This window comes from Cetorhinus maximus, chromosome 11 (assembly GCF_964194155.1).
Source record: "Cetorhinus maximus chromosome 11, sCetMax3.hap1.1, whole genome shotgun sequence".
NCBI lineage: Eukaryota > Metazoa > Chordata > Chondrichthyes > Lamniformes > Cetorhinidae > Cetorhinus > Cetorhinus maximus.
The window spans coordinates 120,715,726-120,739,870 of record NC_135889.1 but is presented as its reverse complement, the minus strand read 5'-3'; the positions used below and the strand labels follow the sequence as shown (position 1 = coordinate 120,739,870).

The 24,145-nt window shown below is 44.2% G+C and overlaps 2 protein-coding genes across 3 annotated transcripts in view; one reads left to right on the top strand and one right to left on the bottom strand.

The window, feature by feature from the left end:
• LOC144686882 (tubulin alpha-1D chain) overlaps positions 1-24,145 on the bottom strand; it is a 917,839-nt gene that overhangs the window by 49,277 nt on the left and 844,417 nt on the right. The window lies entirely within an intron of this gene.
• Positions 393-9,084, top strand: LOC144686883 (tubulin alpha-4A chain-like). Its single transcript, XM_078552697.1, has 4 exons — positions 393-412; positions 5,005-5,227; positions 6,562-6,710; positions 8,061-9,084. The coding sequence occupies exons 1-4, from the start codon at positions 410-412 to the stop codon at positions 9,036-9,038; spliced, it is 1,353 nt and encodes a 450-aa protein (XP_078408823.1). The 5' UTR covers positions 393-409; the 3' UTR covers positions 9,039-9,084.

Here is a 24,145-nt window from a genome sequence, read left to right as displayed (position 1 = left end):
TGTCTAAAGACCTGGACCCTAGTACTGAAGTGCAGCAAGAATTTGAAGAGTAGCCCCTTTAAATAGATCCTCACTTACTCATCAAGTGATGGCCCCTTTAAATATATTCTTTAAAAATGTATGCGCAATGTACATTTTATTGTATATCCAGTTGTGTGTGTTTTTTGGGGGTGTTGGGAGATGGTGTTTTCTGACTAGATCATTTTATTAGGACAATGATTCCATTAATTACAATAATTTATTGTGACCAACCCCATCATGTGCTGTGATCAGCTGCATAAATAGGTTACAGAGCTTGCTGGTTGCTACTGATTCTTTCTGGGTTTGTTTTTGGTTTGAAGTGTTTGGTCCTTTTTACAGTCTCTTCAACATTAACCAGCTTAGAGAGCAGGAAAAACAGGCATTTAAAATGGTGAGTGAGCTGAAAATGACCAGTTTGACTCAAAGCTTTTTAATTTTCTTTTCATCTAAAGATGTTGCTTGGAGTCAGTGTTCTGTGGTGATTCTGAGCTTAACTTTTTAAAATTCATTTATGCGACATGGGTGTCACTGGCTGGACCAGCATTTATTGCCCATCCCTAGTTGCCCTTGAAAAGGTGGTGGTGAGCTGCCTTCTTGAACCGCTGCAGTCCATGTGGTGTAGCTACACACACAGTGCTGTTAGGGAGGGAATTCCAGGATTTTGACCCAGTGACAGTGAAGGAACGGTGATATATTTCCAAGTCAGGACGGTGAGTGACTTGGAGGGGAACTTCCAGGTGGTGGTGTTCCTATGCATCTGCTGACCTTGTCCTTCTAGGTGGTAGTGGTTGTGGGTTTGGAAGGAGCCTTGGTGAGTTTCTGCAGTGCACCTGGTAGTTGGTACACATCGCTGCCACTGTGTGTTGGTGGTGAAGGGAATGAATGGTACCCCACCCACAAACCATCAAGCAGGCTGCTTTGTCCTGGCAGGTCAAGCTTCTTGAGTGTTGCTGGAGCCGTACTCATCCAGGTGTGCAGACCATTCCATCACACTCCTGACTTGTGTCTTGTAGATGGTGGACAGGCTTTGGGGAGTCAGGAGGTGAGTTACTTGATGCAGGATTCTGAGCCTCTGATCTGCTCTTGTAACCACAGCATTAATATGGCTAGTCTAGCTCCGTTTCTGGTCAATGGCAGCCACCAGGATGTTGACAGTGGGGGATTCAGTGATGGTAATGCCACTGAATGTCAAGGAGTGATGGTTAGATGGTCATTGCCTGGCACTTGTGTGGCGTGAATGTTACTTGCCAGTCCAAGCCTGGATATTGTCCAGGTCTTGCTGGATTGACTGCCTCATTATCTGTGGAATCGTGAATTGTGCTGAACGTTGTGCAATCATCAATGAACATCCCCATTTCTGGCTTCATAATGGAAGGGAGGTCATTGATGAAGCAACTGCAAATGGTTGGGCTGAGGACACGACCCTGAGGAACTCCTGCGGTGATCTCCTGGAGCTGAGAAGACTGACCTCCAACCACCACATCCATCTTCCTTTGCGCTAGGTATCAATCCAACCAGCAGAGAGATTCCCACTGATTCCCGTTGACTCCAGTTTTGCTAGGGCTTGTTGTTGTCACACTTAGTCAAATGCTGATGTCAAGGATAGTCACTCTCCTCACCTCTGGAGTTCAGCTCTTTTGTCCATGTTTGCATTGAGGCTGTAATGATGTCAGAAGCTGAGTGGCTCTGGTGGAACCCAAACTGGGTGTCAGTGAGCAGGTTATTGCTAAGCAAGTGCCGCTGTTGATGATCCCTTCCATTGCTTTACTGATGATCGAGAGTAGACTGATGGGGTGGTAATTGGCTGGGTTGGATTTGGCCTGTTTTTTGTGTACAGCACATACCTGGGCAATTTTTCACATTGCTGGAATCTCCCATGGTTAGAGGGGATAGATCCTTTGTAGGGGAGATACTGTTCGGGGAACAGTGTATTCGGGGTTTAATGGGGGGAAAAAAGCAGGGAGGCAAATATGAATTTATTTAAATCTCTGAAATGGAAATGTGTTCAAAAGTAAACTCTTGAGGGGACAATAAGGGGCTGGTTTGACTGTTCCTGGGGCTGAGAATCACCACTGACAGCTCCTATGGGCCCCTGTCCTGGAGTCACTGGTTAAAACCATTCGGTGCATTGGGAATTAAACCTGTGCCTCAGTGCCCCACCCCCATTGACTTCTCTAATCTAATTGCTGCAAGTCCATCTCTGGGTGCTAAAGAATCGAGGGGTAATTTTCCATGTTGTAAAATGCAACTGGAAACTAATGTTGTGACTTAGTATTGTTGGTTGTAGTAACTTTCATCTAGAAAAAATAAATGTAGTTTCTTGTATAATCTAAATGGAGTTTGTCACTGCATCTAAATTAAGTGGCATTGACACCATCTGTGGCCTTGGCCTGACTTAATCTCTAAGAGCTGATTGCAACATATTGAAGTGATTTTTCTTTCAAACTCAGGCAGGTTTAAGTGATCCCAAACCAGCATCTTGTCTACTACAATCAGCACACCATTGAGTGTTAGACTCTTTAAAAACTCGATTTTCGTGAAATCTTAACAGTGCAGATGAAGGTTTTTGAGCCTGTCACAAGTGTAAAATGGCTGACCAAGTTTTAAGTCTAATTTTTTAATCCCGTGGTCACTGACAGTAAGTGTAGCTGGAATGGTTGTTTGCGGGCATGTCAATCCACACTGGCTGCCAGCGTACGTATAACTGTTACTGACCCCGGTGACAGGGTGGAATTTTTCTACATCCAATCCGGTTATGTAAAGCTGTCCATTTACATCACATTGGATGAGTGTTTGTTTGGTGTTGTTGTGATTGGTAATGGATATTTTTAAAGCTCTCCAATGGTAATAATGTCGAGAAATGGCTCCATCTATAGAGGGATCAACTTCCTTTTTTTAATTCTCTTCTCTCCTCTCTTCCTCCCCCCACCCCCTGCTCATCCCAGTGCCCTGGCAACACAGACCACCAATTAACTTGCCACAATCATAACAAATCAGACCATGAAAATAAACTCCAGTTTATTTGTACTATACCCCCCACCAACCACTGAGGTCTGTGTAAAGAATGCCACATAGTTCCATTAATGATGGCAATGCCCTAGGCGGTGGGGGGGAGAAAATAGTCCAGTTTTGAACCCTACATGAGAATAAGTGTAATATTTCTAAATAAAATCAGTTCTCCAGTCTGAGTTTGTTGGAATCCTGTTTACTGAAATTTCCTGATCCAGTGTCTTTCACTAGATCAGAAGCATGTTTTTACAGGGTAATATTTGATAAATGACGGGTGAAACGGATACAGGAACTTGCAATTGGTTAAGGACTGTACAGCATTATTAATCTGTCAATCCAACTTGTTGTTAATGTGCACTGTCACCTCAGCCGCTACATGTGCAGGCCCTGGTGTTGCAGCACAAACAGTTCTTTAAATTTATTTGTAGGATGTGGGCATCGCTGGCTGGGCCAGCATTTATTGCCCATCCCTAGTTGCCCTTGAGAAGGTGGTGGTGAGCTGCCATCTTGAACCGCTGCAGTCCATGTGGTGTAGGTACACCCACAGTGCTGTTAGGGAGGGAGTTCCAGGATTTTGACCCAGCGACAGTGAAGGAATGATGGTACGTTACCAAGTTGGGATGGTGAGTGGCTTGGAGGGGAACTTGCAGGTGGTGGTGTTCCCATGTATCGGCTGCCCTTGTCCTTCTAGATGGTAGTGGCCATGGGTTTGGAAGATGCTGTCTAGGGAGCCTTGGTGAATTCCTGCAGTGCATCTTGTAGATGGTACACTGCTGCTACTATCAGTGGTGGATGGGGTGCCAACCAAGTGGGCTGCAATATCCTGGATGGTGTCAACCTACTTGTGGTGTTGGAGCTGCACTCATCCAGGCAAGTGGGGAGTATTACATCAAACCCTTGACTTGTGCCTTAGATGGTGGACAGGCTTTGGTGAGTTACTTGCCGCAGGATTCCTAACCTCTGACCCGCTCTTGTAACCACTGTATAGTAATGCCATTGAATATCTTATCGAAATAGCCATTGACTCTGAGGCTGTCTTGAGTCAAACATTCAAGCCCCACTTCAAGATTTGAGCACAAATCTAGGCTGACACTTGTGTAGTGCAGCATTCCCTCCGTGTTTGGAGGTGCTTTTGGATGAGGTGTTAAACTGAGGTGCTTTCTACCCTCAGGTGGAAGTAAACTCACCTTCTCTTTGAAGGGCAGGTGGCTTTCTTGGTGTCCTGGCCAATATTTATTGCTAATGAACATTATAAAAATTTATCACTGCTGTTACTGACATGTGGCAGCCAATTTTGTGTGACTACACTTCTGAAGTACTACTTTGGCTGTAAAGCACTTGGATGTCCTGATGTTGTGAAAGGGGTTTTATAAATCCAAGCCTTCCTCTTTAAACCTCCAGTTGATCCCCTTTGGGCACATGTCCAATTGCCTTTTGAAATGGTGCCTTGTGGAATTAAATTCCACCATCCTTCCCATCATATAAAATCTAAAATCCCCCATTCCTTTCAGTTCTTTGTCAATGATTTTAAATCTGAATGCTGCTTCCTAACCCACTTAGAAGAGATGATCATTTCTCCTTGCTCCATCAAAACTCTTAAACCTATTGAAGGTTTGAGCAGCTTTGGGCTCTGAAGACAAGGGAATGGAAGGTGAGCTTTTAGATGTAGAGAAGGGTCTCAAATTGGAAACAAACTAGGGGCCAATCAAAATCCAGGAGGAACACTTGTTTTTTCTCTTAGCCAGAGTGGTGAGAATGTGAAATTCACTACCATGGAGTTGAGGCAAATGGTAGCAATGCAGTTGAGGGAAGCTAGGTACATGATGGAGGAAAAGGATATGTTGATGAGTGGTGGGAGGAGGCTCACGTAGGGCCTTAATTGGTCTAATTGTGCTGCAAATTCAATGCAATAAAATTGATGTATGCATTTGCTCATTCCTTGAATGCACTTCTAATTGTTCACTTCTCTTGCAGCGTGAATGTATCTCCATCCATGTTGGCCAGGCTGGTGTCCAGATGGGCAATGCCTGCTGGGAGCTGTACTGTTTAGAACACGGTATCCAGCCTGATGGGCAGAGACCTGACAACAGAAGTATTGAAGAGGTAGACGACTCCTTTGACACCTTCTTCTGTGAGACAGGAACTGGGAAACATGTACCCAGAGCAATCTTTGTGGACTTGGAACCAACTGTGATTGGTAATTGTGGCACTCAAAATTATTATTTTTCATAGAAACTACTTTCTTAAGGCATACTGTAATAGCCTTGCCCCTGAACTCACCGAGCCTCCTTTTGACAGCACCTTCCAAACCCACAACCGCCACCATCTAGAAGGACAAGGGCAGCAGATAGATGGGAACACCACCACCTGCAAGCTCCCCTCCAAGTCACTCACCCTCCTGACTTGGAAATATATCGCTGTTCCTTCACTGTCGCTGGGTCAAAATCCTAGAATTCCCTCCGTAACAGCACTGTGGGTGTACCTACACCACATGGACTGCAGTGGTTCAAGAAGGCCGCTCACCATCTTGGGCAATTAGTGATGGGCAACTAATGCTGGCCTAGCCAGTGATGCCCACACCCTATGAATGAATAAAAATATTGTTTCTGCCTTCAAACAGATTCCTAGTGTTAAATGTCCTTCTTGCCTTTTTCTAGATGGGTTCTAAAAAATGGTGAATCCCAACCATTCCAGAGAGTAAACAAAATTCCTAATTATTGTATCTATCTCTACCAACCCATATGAAGGAGATATTGGTGTTTGGAGGGATAGGTTTTGGGAGTGAAAAGGATTAAATTATTGAAGTCATATCACAGACTAGGCTTCTATTCTTGACAGGCCAGTTAATTGAGATCTTTAAGATGATTGAGTGAATTGATGCAATAGATAAACGTATTGTCTCTGGAGTAGCCCAGAACCTTTAAATTTAGTTGAACTGGTTTGGCAGCATTGGGGAAGTTTTTACACTAAAGATAATGGAAATCTTCAGCCGTTCCTCAAACCTGTTGAGGTTAAGGGTTAATAAAAAAATAAAAATAAAAAACATTTCCAAACTGAGTGCTAGATATTGAGTTAAGAATATTAAGGGGTGTATAAGCAGGTAGGTAAATGGAGTTCCGATCAGCTGTTTTCTAATTGAATGGTATGATGGGCTGAATGGCGTCCTGTTCCTGTGGCACATTGAGATTTGGCCCCAGGGGGTTGAGTATCCAAAATCATTGAATACATTTAAGTCTGGAATAGACAGATTTTTGGTGTCTGAGGGAATTGAGGTATGGGGAGTGGGGTGGGAAAGTACAGTTAAAGCCCAGGATCAGCCATGATCCTATTAAATGGTGGAGCAGGTTTGATGGACTGAATGGTCTACTCCTGCTCCTATTTCTTTTCCATTTAAAGACTAGATGTTGACTATTGCAGTTTGTGATAATGAACATAGACTTCTGTATCCGTGTGGATGTTCCCTTCAGTCAATGCAAAACTTTTATGCATTTTACAATGCAACGGTGCTGCTAGACTATGATTCTTTTACAGGTGAGATCCGTACAGGTACCTATCGGCAGCTATTCCACCCTGAGCAGCTCATCACCGGGAAGGAAGATGCTGCCAACAACTATGCCCGTGGGCACTACACCATCGGCAAGGAGCTGATCGACTCGGTCTTGGACAGAATTCGTAAACTGGTATGGCTAATGTGCTTGAGAACCTTGCATTGAGAAATGAGTGGGTATTAAGTATCTAATCTAAGTGAGGTGCAGTAATCTGACATTTTCACTTTCTGCCCAGTGGGTTAATGTGCCAAGCTATTATGCAATAAGGTCACTGAAAATGTCCCTTTCACTTGTGTTCAAAACCCTCTGGTCTTTCCAGTCCTCCAACCTCTGATCTCTATGCTCCTCCAGTTCTGGCCTCTTGTGCACACCTGTTCTTTTTTTAAATCAGGCCACCATAGGTGGATGTACTTTCAGCTGCCTAGACCCTAAGCTCTAGAATTCCCTCCCTAACCTCATTGCCCCTCCCTCTCTCTCCACCTAGTCCCTTCTTTAGAAACATGCCTCTTTTTCTTCGAATGTTTGTCACCAGTCCTATACCCCGTATAATTTGGTGCAACACTTTGCCATCTGGGATTTTACCAGATTAAAAGGTACTATATAAATGCATGGTGGTGGGACAGATGTGCATTTTAACATCTGCATTTCATTGATCATAACCATTTTAAAGTCCAACTCCACACAGTCTAGCTTTTCAACACGCAAGTTGCATCCAGAGCAGTTTCTCCAATCCCACCCTGGCTACTGCAGTAAAAGCTTTGATGTTTTTCTAAGCAGCAGTTTTGAGGTTACAAAGCTCAAGCATCCACTAGGACAATAAATTCCAGGCAGGCCCCAAATTTGATTCCTGCTGATTTGGGCCTCCTCACTGGTGCAGGTGCACGGAATGAATGGCCTCATTCTGTTGGCCCTCTCCACTGGTATTAGAACTGACTTTCATTCGGGAACATATAGAAACGTAGAAAATAGGGGCAAGAGTAGGTCACTTGGCCCTTCAAGCCTGCTCCATCATTCAATACGATCATGGCTGCTCCTCCATTTCAACACTGTACTCCTGCTCTCTCCTCACGCCCCTTGGCACTTTAAAGCCCAGGAATCTATCTATTTCCTCCTTGAATATATTCAGTGACTTGGCTTCCAGCCTTCTGTGGCACAGGATTTCATAGGTTCACCATCCTCTGATTGAAGAGGTTCTCCTCCTCTCACTCCTTGGGTCAGGGGTAAGGGTAATGCCTAGGCATGGAAACCCCTCTCTCTCTCCCATAAGCCTCCACTAGACATGTGTGCTAATCTGTCCCTGTGGCCTTCCTGATTTGAATTCAAGGATCTATTATGAGTAATGCATCCTTGGATAAGATCAGAGCAACCCCAGGATGAACCCACACACTTTGGCTGGGTGGGGGGGGGGGGAGGAAAAATTCCCCCAGATAATGGAGACAGTGTTTTTATGTTTGAAAGTAACCATGACTTTCATCTTCTCAGACTGACCAGTGCACAGGTCTTCAAGGTTTCCTGGTCTTCCATAGTTTTGGAGGTGGCACTGGTTCTGGATTCACCTCTCTCCTGATGGAACGTCTCTCTGTCGACTACGGCAAGAAGTCCAAGCTGGAGTTTTCCGTCTATCCGGCTCCAAGGATCTCCACAGCTGTGGTTGAACCCTACAATTCCATTCTGACCACTCACACCACTCTCGAGCACACCGATTGTTCCTTTATGGTAGACAACGAAGCCATCTACGACATCTGCCAAAAGAATTTGGGCGTGGAACATCCAGGCTACATCAACCTGAACAGGCTGATTGGCCAAATTGTGTCGTCAATCACAGCGTCTCTCCGCTTTGATGGAGCACTGAATGTCGACCTGACAGAATTCCAAACTAACTTGGTGCCCTATCCTCGTATCCATTTCCCTCTGGTGACTTACTCTCCAGTGATCTCGGCTGAGAGAGCTTACCATGAGCAACTGTCTGTGGCTGAGATCACAAATTCCTGCTTTGAGCCAGGCAACCAGATGGTCAAGTGTGACCCTCGCCATGGCAAGTACATGGCTTGCTGCTTACTCTATCGGGGTGACGTGGTGCCAAAAGATGTCAACGCTGCCATTGCCACCATCAAGGCCAGGCGTTCCATCCAGTTTGTTGACTGGTGTCCAACTGGTTTCAAAGTTGGCATCAACTACCAGCCTCCCACTGTGGTGCCTAGTGGGGATCTGGCCAAGGTGCAGCGTGCTGTGTGTATGCTGAGCAACACAACGGCCATCGCTGAAGCCTGGGCTCGCCTCGATCACAAGTTTGATCTGATGTATGCCAAGCGCGCCTTTGTGCATTGGTACGTGGGTGAGGGGATGGAGGAAGGGGAGTTCTCAGAGGCCCGTGAAGACATGGCAGCCTTGGAGAAAGATTACGAGGAGGTTGGTACAGATAGTGCAGCTGATCTTGATGAAGATGAGGAGGAATTCTGAACTCCAACTGTAAGGCAAACCTTTGTTCACCCATCTGTAAATTTGAAATAATTAAGGTTTGCTTTAGCAATAAATTATTTTTGTCCACTTGCAACTGCCCTTCCTGTATATTACTTGTGTTGGAAGCAATTCTCTCAAATAGAAGTTTCTTTTTTGGGTCCTGTCTCTACAATTGGACATGTGAAATTTACTGAATGTGGAGGAACTGTTGTACCTTAGCTCCATAAACATTTGAATACTGAGGGATATTAAATTGAACATCAGCCTCAACAGCTTTAGAGGTAGTTCAAATTTTCACTACCCTTTCAAGTGACATATTCTTCCTTCAATCTCCCTAAATGACCTTGCTCCATTTAAAGATGACATCCCCTCCTCTGGATTTTTCTGTTGGAGGGGCCAGTTTCTCTGTTCACCCAATTAAAGAGCTATTTTTCAAAAATACACTTTATTCATAAAATATCTGAACATTACAGAACATTTCAAAGTGCAATGATATTCAAGATTTCCATGTCGATTGTTGCACTCTTGAGGTGCTTCAGTATAATCAAAGGAACATTACGAATGGCAAGCCTAACTTATGTAACCTGTCTAAGCAACTTTGTGCTCTGTAAACTCCAGTATCATTTGTTTAATTCAACACTGCAGCCTCGAGTCATTCCATCTTTCCTGTTGTGCATTGGCCGGACAAAGGCAAGATACTAAATACAATCTAACAAGTGTTTTCCCTGTTGGTGTTTTCCATGTGGTGTGCACTGGGAATGCATTGGATTACACCAGGATTCTCTATACATTCGCCACTCAATGTTCACTCACCTAGGCACAGTTGCTCACAGCCTCCAATGAGTCAGTACCTGCCCACTGCAGCTCAATTTAACTCCCAGAGGGCATTTTGTGGGTGGATAGATGCCTTCCAACAAATTCACCTCCTATTTAGTGGGAGCCATGTGCACAGATTGACTTTTCTATTGTCCTTTTGCCTCCAGTAGTGTTATTGAAACCAGATATTGAGATAAATCAAGCATACAATTCTTTCCCACCATTATAGTTGCCAAAAGCATTGTAGTCAAATCCTGAGTCATAGAGGTGACTGCCAATGAGGAAATCCATGCATTGAAGTCACAACATGGCAACAGGCCATTCAGCCCAACTAGCTCATGTTGGCATCTACAAGAGCTAACAGTTCTACATAAATGTCCATTTACATAGGGTTATATGGGATACATGGCATAGAAAAACATTTTGGTCCAACCAGTCATGCGTTTTTTTTTGTTCCATTTGAGGTCCCTCTCATCTTTCCTCATCTCACTCTATCTTTGTCACCCTCCATTCCCTTCTACCTCATAAGCTTGTTTAGTTTCTCTGGTAGTGAGTTCCACGTTCTCATCACCATCTGGGTAAAGAAGTTTCTCCTAAATTCTTAGTGACTAACTTGTAGCAAAACTAGAGGCCATTAAATATCTCTCCCACAGGAGGAAACATTTTCTCTGTATCCACTAAAGCAAAACCTTTCACAATTTTAATGACATCTTAGGCCATACCTTGGCCTTTATTCCAAGAGGAAAAGAGACACAGCCTGTTGTTCCTTTCCTGATGTGTGTATATACCCACACATTTGATTAGCTTTAAGTCTTCCCTTCACCATCTCCAGTGTCCCTCCCCGAGAAGGGGGAGGCGGGGGGAGAAACCTCAAACTTGGAAACGAGCGGTACAGGTACTGTACTGGAGTTCCATTTTTGAGGTATACAAGACCAGTTCCTTATTTCCCAAAGCTTTCCTTTTTCCTTCTGCCACCGTGCCCCACTCTCCTCTCCGCCACCCCCCCCCCACCCCCTACTTTCTGCACAGTTTTTTGGTATTCCAAAGATTTACTGTAGTTTTAGTGTAATTTTCCTAATTTCAATTCAAATTCTGTGAGGGGTGGGGGGGGAGGAACCTAGTGCTTTGTTTATCTTTTTATGGCCTTGGTGGAATAGTTTTGATTTTGTACTGAACCTGTGCTTCCCCTCTACCTGCCCACCAGCCCACACCCCAACCTAGCCTTGTCCCTTCCAAGTAACTGATCTCCCAATTCTTCCTACAAGAATGTACTATCCCATGCTTAACTATGAATTTCATTTGCCCATTCTGTAAGTTTCACATCCTCCTCAGTATTGACAAGCTCTTCCCCCCCCCAATTTGGTGCCATCTGCAAATTTAGAAGTTTTCTTTTATTATTTCAAAATCCAATTTGTGAACAGCAGTGGTCCCAGCACTGATCTGAAGCCCTGAAGTCCCTTGTCTCCATGTTCTGTTCCATGTAGCACTCTTACCAGTGAAATATCCTAAGGTGCTTTGCAGCACCACACTGAGGTATTTGACCAAGTTTTTGGTCACTTGTTCTGAGGAGTATCTTAATGCAGGAGAAAGGGGGTGGTGGGGAAGAGAGGTTCAGAGGAGCATTTGTGTTTAGGATAGAGGTGGCTGAAGACATGGTCACCAATTGTGGGGCAAAGTACATAGGGATACACAAGGGGTCAGAGTTGAAGGAAAGAGTTACCCCCCAGAGAATCTTTGGGCTGGAGGGGGTTACAGGGATGGTGAGGCCATGAAGAAACTTACTGGGGATAAGAAAACCAAGGTTTCCCCTCGCTAAATGGTTAATCAACTCCCACAGTTATAGTGCTGCCAGTTGGTGTTTTTTAGGCATTGAGACAGGTTTGATCAACTGGCTGCACCTTTCATTTCTGTCCCTGGTCCATATTCCTATTCCTGTCAAACATTGTTCTCACTTCTGTTAAAATATTCTGAGGTTGGTTTTCAGAGATGCAACGATTACAGCACAACTCCTTGCGTTCCTAAACCTCGTGCATCACAATGCATTGGGTTTGCAGTGAGTGACTGAGATACCTGTTCACATCTCTCCACGGCTCTCACTTCTACTTATCGCTGTAACTTCCTTCAGTCTCTAATAAAGAATCTAACCATCGCCCCTTGACATTCAATAACGTTACCATTGCCGAACTCACCAAAGCTCCTTCGACAGCACCTTCCAAACCGATGACCACCACCATCTAGAAGGACAGTGGCTGCAGATAGATGGAAACACCACCTGGAAGTTCCCCTCCAAGCCACTCGCCATCCTGACTTGGGAATATATCACCGTTCCTTCACTGTTGCTGGGTCAAAATCCTGGAGCTCCCTCCCTAACAGCACTGTGGGTGTACCTACACCACGTGGACTGCAGCGGTTTAAGAAGGCAGCTGACCACCACCTTCTCAAGGGCAATTAGGAATGGACAATAAATGATGGTCTAGCCAGCAATGCCCATATCCCATAAATAAATAAAGAAAACATTTTCCAACTGCTCAATTACGTCAGCCATGGTTTAGCTGGTGGCAAATAGTTGGCACGGCAGCACTGATCCCTGTGGCACTCCATTAGTTACAGTTTGTTAACCTGAAAATGACCCATTTATCTGTACTCTCTGCTTCTACTTGGCTAATCAATCCCCTATCCATGCTAATATATTAGCCCCTACACCATGAGCTCTTATTTTATACAGTAACCTTTGACATGGTACCTTGGCAAATGCATTTTGGAAATCCAAGTACACCACACCTACCTGTCCCCTTTATTCATGTTGATTGATACTTCCTCAAAGAACTCTAATGCATCAGTCAAACATGATTGCAAATCCAAATATAGTATACCCAGTGCCTCCCCTTCATGCATGTTGATTGATACGTAGAACCATAGACCTGCAGAAAAGTTACAGCACAGAAAAAGGCCATTCAGCCCATCACATCTGCTCTGGCTGAAAAATCTAGCTGTTCATTCTAGCCCCAAACTTTGAGCACCTGGCCTGTAGACTTGCAGGTTATAGCACTTCACATGCAGACATAACCACCTCATTGTCTTGGCTGTGCAATCGGGACACCCTCCAACATTCACTCTGATGCTTCTGCTGTGCTAAATGGGACAGATTAAGGACATACCTCGGCAATCCAAAATTAGGCATCCATGAGGCGCTGTTACCGGTAGCAGCCGAATCAATTCTCTCCACGATCTATAACCTTATGGTCCAGAACATCCCTCATTCCTCCATCAGTATCAATCCAGGAAATCAACCTCATATCAGCAGCACGATTAGGCATATCCCTTAATTAGGTAGCACCTAATCAAATACCTTTTGGAAATCCAAATACATCACATCTACCGGTTCCCCTTTATACATGTTGATTGATATTTCCTCAATGAACTCTAATAAATTAGTCAAACTGATTTTCTTTTAACAATTTCCTGCACTTTATTTATTCTTTCATGGGATGTGGGCGTCACTGCCAAGGCCAGCATTTGTTGCCCATCCCTACTTACCCTTGAACTGAATGGCTTGCTGGGCCATTTCAGAGGGCAGTTAAGAGTCAACCACATTGCTGTGGGTCTTTGGAGCTCTCTTCCCTGGAGAATGGTGGAGGCAGTTTCATTGAATATTTTTAAGGCAGAGGTAGGTAGGCTCTTGACCAACAAAGGAATCAAATGTTATCCACAGGTAGGCAGAATGTGGAGTTGAGGCCACAATCAGATCAGCCACGATCTTATTGAATGGTGGAGCAGGCTCGAGAGTCTAAATTACCTGCTCCTGCTCCTAATTCTTACATTCATATGGCGTCACATGTAGACCAGATACTTAAGGATGGCAGATTTCCTTCCCTAAAGGGGCAGTCATGAACCAGGTAGGCTCTTACGACAATTGATGATAGTTTCAGGGTCTCCATTATTGAGACTAACTTTATATTCCAAATGTATTCAATTGAATTTAAATTCCACCAGCTGTTGTGGTGGGATTTGAACCTGTGCCCCTAGAAGATTTGCCTGGGCCTCATGGATTACTAGGCCGGTGATGTGCTAAACACCAAAGTTGGTGGTCCTATAATCAGTTTAGAGCTAAATAACTCCTACAATACTGAGTGAAGTATGGTGGAACTCCCTCCCTAACAGCACTGTGGGTGTACCTACACCACATGCACTGCAGCGGTTCAAGAAGGCAGCTCACCACCACCTTCTCAAGGGCAATTAGGGATGGGCAATAAATACTGGCCTAGCCAGTGACACCCACATCCTGTAAAATGAATTAAAAAAAGACAAACAGGTAGCGGCACCATAAGCATTTCCATTCTTCAGCAAGGTGAAGCCTAAGAGGAGAGGATGAAGCTTTTTGCACGTGTCTTAGACCAAAAGCAGATAAATCTATTTAGCTTTCTCCCAAGGTCCCACCTTTATTGATACCATTGCCCAGCCAATGACATTCACCTCACATGCCACTTAAGAACTGTCTGAGTGTACTGCACACAGTCACATCGAGTGGGACTTTAAAAAAATTTTTCATGTGATGTGGGCATCACTGGCAAGGCCTGTCCCTAATTGCCCTTGAACTGATCTTGCTAAGTCATTTCAGAGGGCAGTTAAGAGTCAACCACATTACAGTGGGTCTGGAGTCACATGGAAGGCCAACAGATTTCCTTCCCTGAAGGAGATGAGTGAACCAGATGGGTTTTTAATGACAATCAATGATAGTTTCATGGTCACCATTAGCTTTATATTCTAGATTTGTTAACTGAATTGAAATTCCACCAGCCACTATGATAGGATTTGAACCCATGTCTCCAGAGCATTAGACTGGGTCCCTAAATTACTAGTCTAGCAACATTACCACAATGCCACCCTCTCCCCATGTGGGCATGTGTAGGCCAGACTAGCCAGTGGTGGAAGGTTCCCTTCCCTGAAGGATACTAATTCATCAGTTGGACTGTGAAGACAATTCAGTGGTGTTCACTTTTTGTTTTGCAACTACAACATCTTCCATTTATATAGCACCTTTAACATAGTGAAATGTCTTAAAATGCTTCACAGGAACAATAACATTTGACATCGAGCCACATAAAGAGACAGATGATCAAAAGCTTGGTCAGAGATAGCTTTTAAAGGGAAGTTAAAGGAGGAGGAGAGAGTGAGGTACGCAGAAATAGAGAGGGAATGGAGAGGTAGAGATGATTAGGGAGGGAATTCCAGCGTTTAGGGCTCAAGGCAGCTGAAGGTACAGCCGCCAATGGTGGAATGATTAAAGTTGGGGCGCTCAAGAGGCCAGAATTGGAGGAGTGTAGAGATATCAGAGGACTGTAGGACTGGGGGAGATGACAGAGGTAAGGAGTGAGGAGGTAATTGAGGCACTTAGAAACAAGGCTAAGAATTTTAAAATTGAGACACTACTGGACTGGGAGCAAATGTAGGTCAGTGAGCACAGGGGCGATAGGGGAACGGGACTCAATGTGAGTTAGCATTAAGGGGCATATTGGCCAAGAATTGCTATTGACTCCTTGAGGCCTTTGCTTATTGCTGACAGTGGTACAGTGGGTTAGTGTCATGTAACTGGACAAATAATCCAGAGAATGGGAGTTCAATTCTTACCATGGCATTTTGAGAATTTTAGTTCAGTTTTTTGAAAAGGTGCAAGGCTTGAACATATTCCTTTTGTTTGCAGAAAATGGGTCCCTGTTGTTACACCCGGTCCACAGGCGAGGTCCCCAATTTGTTATGATCTCGGACGAGATACCCCAAATTGTTAACTTTCCGAATGGGACTCCAATTTTGTTCTGCTCCTGGGTGAGGAGGAATGAGCTGGCTCCCCTTCTTTACTCAACCGCCTTGGTTGGTCACAACAAGGTAATTTAAAAGGGATCCCTTCCCTCATGGACACCTTTTCCCAGTCCAAATGTATTTATCTTTTAGAAAGAGCCAATTTAACCGGGCTTTCTTGAGTCAAAGAAGGAGAAAGTTTATTAGTTACTAAAAGCCTGAGAAAATATAATAAAAACGCAACACACATACACACAGATCAGAAATGAGAAGTTGAGTCCAAAAGTAAAAGTTAAAAAAAATATGCGCATCAGTCTTTGGCATGTCCGTGAGGAGTAGATGGCGAAATATTGCGGCCATTAAGTTGAATGATTTCAGTGGAGCTGACTTTGTCAGTTTAGCAGTTGGTTTGGAGACACTTGGTTCTGCAGGTTAGCTGAAGGAGTTGTTCTGTTTCCTTTTTGACTGTGGCTTTGCTGACTTGCCTTCAGCCAGAGAGAGAGAGAGATAAACTTTTACCTGCAAGCTGTAGTGATGCCTAGTTGTTGTTCTTCTGCTGTGACCTTCATAGCAAACACTAGCACATCAGAACAAGAACACACAGGTCAGGTTTGCAGCTGGCTTTTTAACCCCTTTCCTTGAGTATTCCTGGAAGTGAAAAAAAAACCATATCTTTCACCCAGAATCTGCTCTCTTTCAACTCAGACCATTCCAAATTCTAAGATGTAACTTAACAGGAGATGGTTTCTGCTGAGACGTGGTAATCAATGTCCATTGTCTCCGCAACAATAGGAGATTAGATTTTAATCTTTTGCATTGCATCTCTTCCTTTCATGTGTCTCTGTCTGAAGTGGGGCTTGATACCTTTTTCAGGTGTGACATTCCATGTCCTCTATGAATGAGTCGGTTAAGCATAATCTACATAGGAATTTTCAAGAAAGTGGTTACTTTACATTGTCAGCCAACTTTTGCTTGTAGGTCTTCTTAAAAAATACATGTCTTACTTAAAAAGTTCAGTATGTCTGTAAGTAATTTGGGGCTGTGATCCCCTGTCATGACACTGTGTATGAATGTATGTCACTCCTAGCAAGTGTAAATGAGCCATGTTACGAGCTTGACTGATTATCTTAAATTGGTTGTTAGTGTAGCTATTAGCGCACTCAGGATTATTCAGAAAATGCTGTCCAAGTACAGAATTACATGTAACAGTGGACATTTTGCTTTGTAACAACCAATCTTTTTTTATTCGTTCAGGGGATGTGGGCATCACTGACTAGGCCAGCATTTATTGCCCATCTCTAATTGACCTTGAGAAGGTGGCGAGCTACTTACTTGAACCGCTGCAGTTCCTGTGTTGTAGGAACACCCATGGTGCTGTTAGGAAGGAGTTCCAGGGTTTTGATCCTGCGACAGTGAAGGAACGGTGATATAGTTCCAAGTCAGGATGGCGTGTGGCTTGGTGGGAAACTTGTAGATTATCGTGATCCCATGCATCTGCTGCCCTTGTCCTTCCAGAGGTCGCAGGTTTCAAAGGTGCTGTGGAAGGTGTCTTGGTGAGTTCCTGCAGTGCATGTTGTAGATGGTACACACTGCTGCCCCTGTGCATCAGTGGCAAGATATAATCAGTCAAGCTCATAACGTGGTTCATTTACACTTGCTAGAAACAGCATGCATTCTTTTGTGGAGTCATAACTAGCACAAAAGAAGATGGTTGTGGTTGTTGGAGGTCAGTCATCTTAGCTCCAGGACATCACTGCAGGAGTTCCTCAGGGTAGTGTCCTAGGCCCACTCACCTTCAGCTGCTTCATCAATGACCTTCCTTCCATCATTAGGTCAGAAGTGGGGATATTCACTAATGATTGCACAATGTTCAGCACTGTTCGCGACTCCTCAGATACTGAAGCAGTCCATGTCCAAATGCAGCAAGACCTGGACAACATCCAGGCTTGGGCTGACAAGTAACATTTGCGCCACACAAGTGCCAGGCAATGACCATCTCCAACAAGAGAGAATCTTACCATCGCCCCTTGACATTCAATGGCATTGCCATCACTGAATCCCCCACTATCAGCATCCTGGAGAAATCATTGACCAGAAACTGAACTGGACTAGCTATATAAATACTGTAGATACAAGAGCAGGTCAGAGGCTGGGAATCCTGTGACGAGTAACTCACCTCCTGACTCCCCAAAGCCTGTCCACCATCTACAAGGCACAAGTCAGGAGTGTGATGGAATACTCCACACTTGCCTGGATGAGTGCAGCTCCAACACCACTGAAGAAGCTTGACACCGTATAGGACAAAGCAGCCCGCTTGATTGGCACCACATCAACAAACATTCACTCCCTCCACCAACGACGCACAGTAGCAGCAGTATATACCATCTAAAAGATGCACTGCAGGAATTCACCAAGGCTCCTTAGCCAAACCCATGACCACTAGCACCTAGAAGGACAAGGGCAGCAGATAGATGGGAACACCGCCACCTGGAAGTTCCCCTCCAAGTCACTCACCGTCCTGACTTGGAAATATATCGCCGTTCCTTCACTGTCGCTGGGTCAAAATCCTGGAACTCCCTCCCTAACAGCACTGTGGGTGTACCTACGCCACATGGACTGCAGCGGTTCAAGAAGGCAGCTCACCACCATCTTCTCAAGGGCAACTAGGGATGGGCAATAAATGCTGGCCCAGCCAGCGAAGCCCACATCCCCTGAATGAATAAGAAAAATTTGCAGAGACTGTTTTCTGCAAACAAAAGGAATATGTTGAAGCCTTGCGCTGTTTTTGAATTACCTGGGAGCTTTTCCCATGGCAACGCCTTGGCCAATCAGAGTTGACTTGCCAACCAATCAGCACTCTTTTCTTCTGTGGTATAAATTGTTGGTGATCATTTAGAATTTGGCATCCTTGCATTTGTCCTTTGTCTTGCAAGAAGAGAAGTTTTGTCAACATGTCTCTCTTTTCAAAAACCTACTTTCTGTAAAAGTCACTGCAGCATTTATTGTTGGAAATAACCCAATTGGTTCACTGATGTCTTTTGGAGAAGGTAACTGCTGTCTTTACATGGTCTTGGTCTATATGTGACTCCACACTAATGTGGTTGACACTTAACTGCCCTCTGAAGTGATTTTTTTTTTGGAAAAATATACTTTATTCATAAAATATCTGGAAGAACATTACAAAACATTTCTAAATCGCCTTCACAAAAGGTGCAATCCGATTCAACTTTTACACATGGATCACGAGGTGCTTCAATACCATCAATGAATATTACAGTCATTTCAACATGGTCATTACAGACAGTCAGACAGTCCAATGTTATTGGAGTTATCAACATACATCATGTTGCACTCTGAGGTGCTTCAATACAATTACGATACATTTAGTGTTCACTACATACATTCATTGTGAGTCGTGCAGCCCGAGGGGTCTATATAGTTCCCAGCCCCTCGGTGCACTATTGCAGAAAGGTCTTAGACAGCGACCTTTCCCCATTGTGCCTTTGCGGTGGCTGCCCCAAGCTTTAGTGCGTCCCTCAGCACGTGGTCCTGGACCTTGGAATGTGACAGTCTGCAACACTCAGTCAGGGACAACTCTTTGCACTGTAAGACCAACAAGTTTCGGGCAGACCAAAGAGCGTCTTTCACCGAGTTGATGATCCTCCAGCTGCAGTTGATGTTTGTCTCGGTGTGTGTCCCTGGGAACAGCCCGTAGAGCACAGAGTCCTGTGTCACAGAACTGCTCGGGATGAACCTCGACAGAAACCACTGCATCTCTCTCCAGACCTTCTTTGCAAAGGCACAATCCACAAGGAGGTGAACAACGGTCTCGTCCCCACCACATCCACCTTGAGGGCAACATGCAGCGGGGGTGAGAGGCCTGGCGTGTTGGAAGGATCTGACGGGGAGGGCCTTTCTCACTACCAGCCAAGCTACATCTTGGTGCCCTCTGAAGTGATCTAGCAAACCAACTGGTTGTGTCAGATCAAGACATCAGGGCAATTGAGGGTGTATAATAAATGCTGACCTTGTCATTGGCACCCCACACCCTCAGAGTGACTATATAAAAACACTTTCTTCTCTTGGATTATACATTATAATTGTGAGGAGAAGACGACATGTACATTGATAAAAATGGGGAAACTTTTTAGAAATGACACCTCATTTGGAAGGTGTGTAATTGCAGCAGTTTGTAATTTTCTTGATTTCAGTTGTTTAATTTTTAGCCAATCCCCATGCTGTGGTGTGAACAGCTGTATAATTAGGGCTGGGACAGCTGTTTGCAGTTGTTTCATTCTCATTTCCCATTCTTCCTACATTGAGCTGTTTGGTCCTTCTACTGTCTCACCTACATCAGAGAGAGAGGGAAAACAACAGAACATTAAAATGGTGAGTGGGTGGGAACCAGCCAGTGTGACACAAGCCTTTAATCTGTTGAAGTTGGAAGAGAAAGTTTTGTTTTAAGTTAAAGATGTGGATCTGAGCTTGTGTTTTGAGGAGATTCTCATCTGCCCTGGTTAGAGAGAGGGATCACTTGTGATTTTGTGGGGGAGGCAGAGTCTCTCTATCTACATACTTAACATTAAATACATAAAGTATAAGGCACAGAAACAGAATGTTTGGCCCAACCAGTCAATGCTGGTGTTTTTGATCCCAGCCTCCTCCCATCTTTCCTCATCCAAGCTATCTTTGTAACCCTCTATTCCCTTCTCCCTCATGTGCTTATCCAGCTTCCACTTAAATGCATCTTTACCATTCACTTCAACCATTCCCTGTGGGAGCGAGTTCCACATTCTCACCACTCTCTGGGTAAAGCAGTTTCTTCTGAATTCCCTGTTGGATATCTTGGTGACAATCTTATATTGACGGCCTCTAGTTATGCTCTTCCCCACAAGAGGAAACATTCTCTCTCTATCCACCTTTCGCAATTTTGGGGGAGGTCACCCCTCAGCCTTTTTCCAAAGAGAAAAGAGTCCCAGCCTGTTGATCCTTTCCTGATCTGTGTACCCACACATTTCTGGTAATGTCCTTGTAAATCTTCTCTGCATCCTCTCCAGTCAGTGTCTCTCTATCCTTTCTATAACATGGTGCCCAGAACTTCACACAGTCCTCTAAGTGTGGTCTGACCAAAGTTCAGCATAAGCCTCGTAGTTGCATGGTTTGCTTTGTTATGGCCTTGCTGAGCCGTGACACAGCTTTTGGTGATTGATACTTCACTGAATGTTTTTAAGGCAGAGGTAGATAGATTCTTGTTAGGCAAGGGAATCAAAGGCTATCGGGGAAATGTGGAACTCAAAACATAAACAGATCAGCCATGATCTTATTGAGGCTCGAGGTGCTGTATGGCCTACCCCTGCTCCTATTCCATATGTTCGTATATATTTATACTCAGATCCCTGTCTGATTCTGTTGGTGGGGGTGGGGGCAGTGAATGGAGAGAAGCTGATTTAAATGATTGGTACATATGTCCAAGTTTAGCTGTGTCTTTCAGTAATCAGTTGATTTTTCAAACTTCTGTGTAAGGGTTCCCTCTGGGAATTGGCAATCCTTGAGAGTCCCACCCGCTTTAAATCTATTGCTATGTTACGGATAGAGGCTTCCTCATGTCCTGACTCATGAAAGTCACAGGACATGGGACAGTGGCATGGTGGTGTTGTCACTGGACTAGTAATCCAGAGGCCCAGGCTAATGCTCTGGGGACAGGGGTTCAAATTCCACCATGGCAGCTGGTGGAATTTAAATTCAATTAATAAATACAAAGTAAAGGTGACCATTATCGAATGTTGTTGTAAAAACCCACCTGAATCACTAATGTCCTTTAGGGAAGGAAATCTGGCCTACATGTGACTCCAGACCCACAGCAATGTGATTGACTCTTGACTGCCCCCTAAAATGGCAATGATGCCCACATCCCATAAAAGGAAAATGAACAAGAAAGGAATTGTTGTCCTTTATCCCAATGTAGCTGAATTGCAAAGAGAAGAATAAGATGCTTCAGTAATACCTGGAACAGATCCCATGTGGGATACTGCATTTCAGTTTTGGACAGCACACCTCTGGATGTATTGACTTTGGAGAGGGGATAGCACCATTATCATTCTGGTGAATCTGCACTAAGATTGTTTACATCCTGAAGACACACTTGGTTTGTGTTTGAAAGGTTAAGCTGGGTGTTCTAGTTGAGGTGTTTAAAGTCATTAAAAAGGGATTGATAACATAGAGGAAGTATATTGTTGTGGGGGAGAGAGTCATGTACAAGGGATGCATAACCTTAAAATTAGAGATAGGCTGAAGGCAGGAAGCCTTTCTTTCTGCAAATGAAAGACAAATATGGAGCTCCCTCCCTCAAAATATTCTGGGTGCTGGGGTTAATTGAGATATCCAAGACTAATGTATGGGGCAAGGGTATCAGAACAAAATTAAAGTACAGATCAGCCACAGTTTAACTGCACAGCAGAGCAGTCTCTGACCAGAACGGCCTTGACAAAATGGACTTGGAAAGGATGTTTCCTCTTGTGGGTGAGTCCCAGAACTAGGGGGGCACAGTTTTAAAGTTAGGGGCTCACCTTATAGGACACAGATGAGAAATTTTTTCTCAGAGGGTTGTGAGACTTTGGAACTCTCCGCTTCAGAAGGTGGTGGAGACCGGGGGTCATTGAATATTTTTAAGGCAGAGATAGTTAGATTCTTGTTAGGCAAGGGAGTCAAAGATTATCGGGGGTAGATGGGAATGTGGAATTCAAAACACAAACCGATCTGCCATGATCTTATTGAATGTTGGAGCAGGCTCGAGGGGCCGAATGGCCTACTCCTGCTCCTAGTTCTTATGTTCGTCTCCGCCTGTTTCCGTGACCCCAGACAGAAATCGGAGGACATTGTAGAGCCTAGTTTTTCTTAATGAAGTAATTGGAACTGTGCTGCCTGTTATGTCTTTGTTAACTTATTTGTTTACAGTTTGCATAAATGTGTTATTAAAAACGATAATGTCTTTGCATAAAATGTACAAGTCACGGATTGTATTTTAAATGAGTAATCAGAAAAGAGGCAAACTGGCGTCTCGGATTTCAGCTTAAACGGCTTTTGAGTGAGATGTTTCCCCACCCAACCCTCTTGTGGAATTTACCCACCGGTACACTTGGACTTTTCCAAATTAAATATTTATTTGGTGTCTTTCCACCTGACAGGTTGATCAGTCAACCCTCGATCAGAGGGTCAACCCTCTCACCTTGGAGTCGTAAGGTTGGGGGTTCAAGTCTCGCTCCAAGGGCTGGAGTACATAATCCAGGCTGGCTGCGCTTGAGGCTGGCATCTTATAGATGAGAGCACTGTTTGCCCTTTCAGTTAAAGGTAAAAGTTCCCATGGTACTGTCTTTTTTTTTGAAGAGCAGCGGAGTTCCCCCTAGTGTCCTGGAGAGTATTTATCCCTCAGCCAAAATCACTTCTTTTTAAAAAAAACATGTGCTGATCATCTGTTAATTGTACATTGCTGTTTGTGGGATCTTGCTGTGCAAAGGTTGGCAGCCATGTTGCCTGCATTTCAAAAGCGACTACACTTTGGCTATGCAATGCTTTGGGATGGCCTAACGTAGTGAAAGCTGCTACAGAAATGCAGGTTTGTTCTTTAGCTTTGGCTCCTTCTCCCAGATGACTTGCACTGTGCCTTGGGATGTGTCCCCTCCCATTACATTTTAAATCTGGCTCTTTGTCTCTCTCTTACATCTGGCAAAATAGTCCAATTATTTACGAGTCCTTTAATGGTGAGCTTGCCAGAAGACTGATTTGTGCTCTGTTTCAGCGTACTCATGGGGGGGCTCTGTTTTAGCGTACTCGCAGTTTTTGATGGCTTAAAGGTTGAGATGGTGCTTTATTTATCTACCACAATGCTAAAATTGGAATAGAAAAAACTTGTATTTATATATTGTCTTTCACAATCTCAGGGTATCCCAAAGTGCACCACAGTTAATTAAGCATTTCTGAAGTGTGATTGCTGTTCAAAAGCAGCGGCCAATTTGCACACAGCAAGATCCAACAAACAGCAATGTGATGGTGACTGGATAATCTGCTTGTAATGTTGGTCCAAGGATAGATAATGGCCAGGACACAAGGGGGAGAACTCTCCTGTTCTTCTTCAAAATGCTGGCCGTGGGATCTTTCACATCCACCTCAGTGGCCGACAAGGTCTCGGTTAACGTCTCATCAGAAAGATGTCACTTCTGCCAGTGCAGCACTACCTCAGCACTACCCTGAGGGGTGTCAACCTGTCTTTTCTTTTGTGCTTACTAGAGGTATATGCAAATAAATGGGCACCACCTTTTTACATGTTGCCCATGTTTTATTGAATATATCCACATGGCTCAAACATTCTTAAAACAATTTAAAGAACGCTGACTCTTTGTACTCTCCACCTGACTAGAGTAATGAAAGGACGAGAACATGGGGTTCTTCATCCGTTCTATGTTTCAAAATGGGGCACCAGGGATCGGTCATTAAGGGTC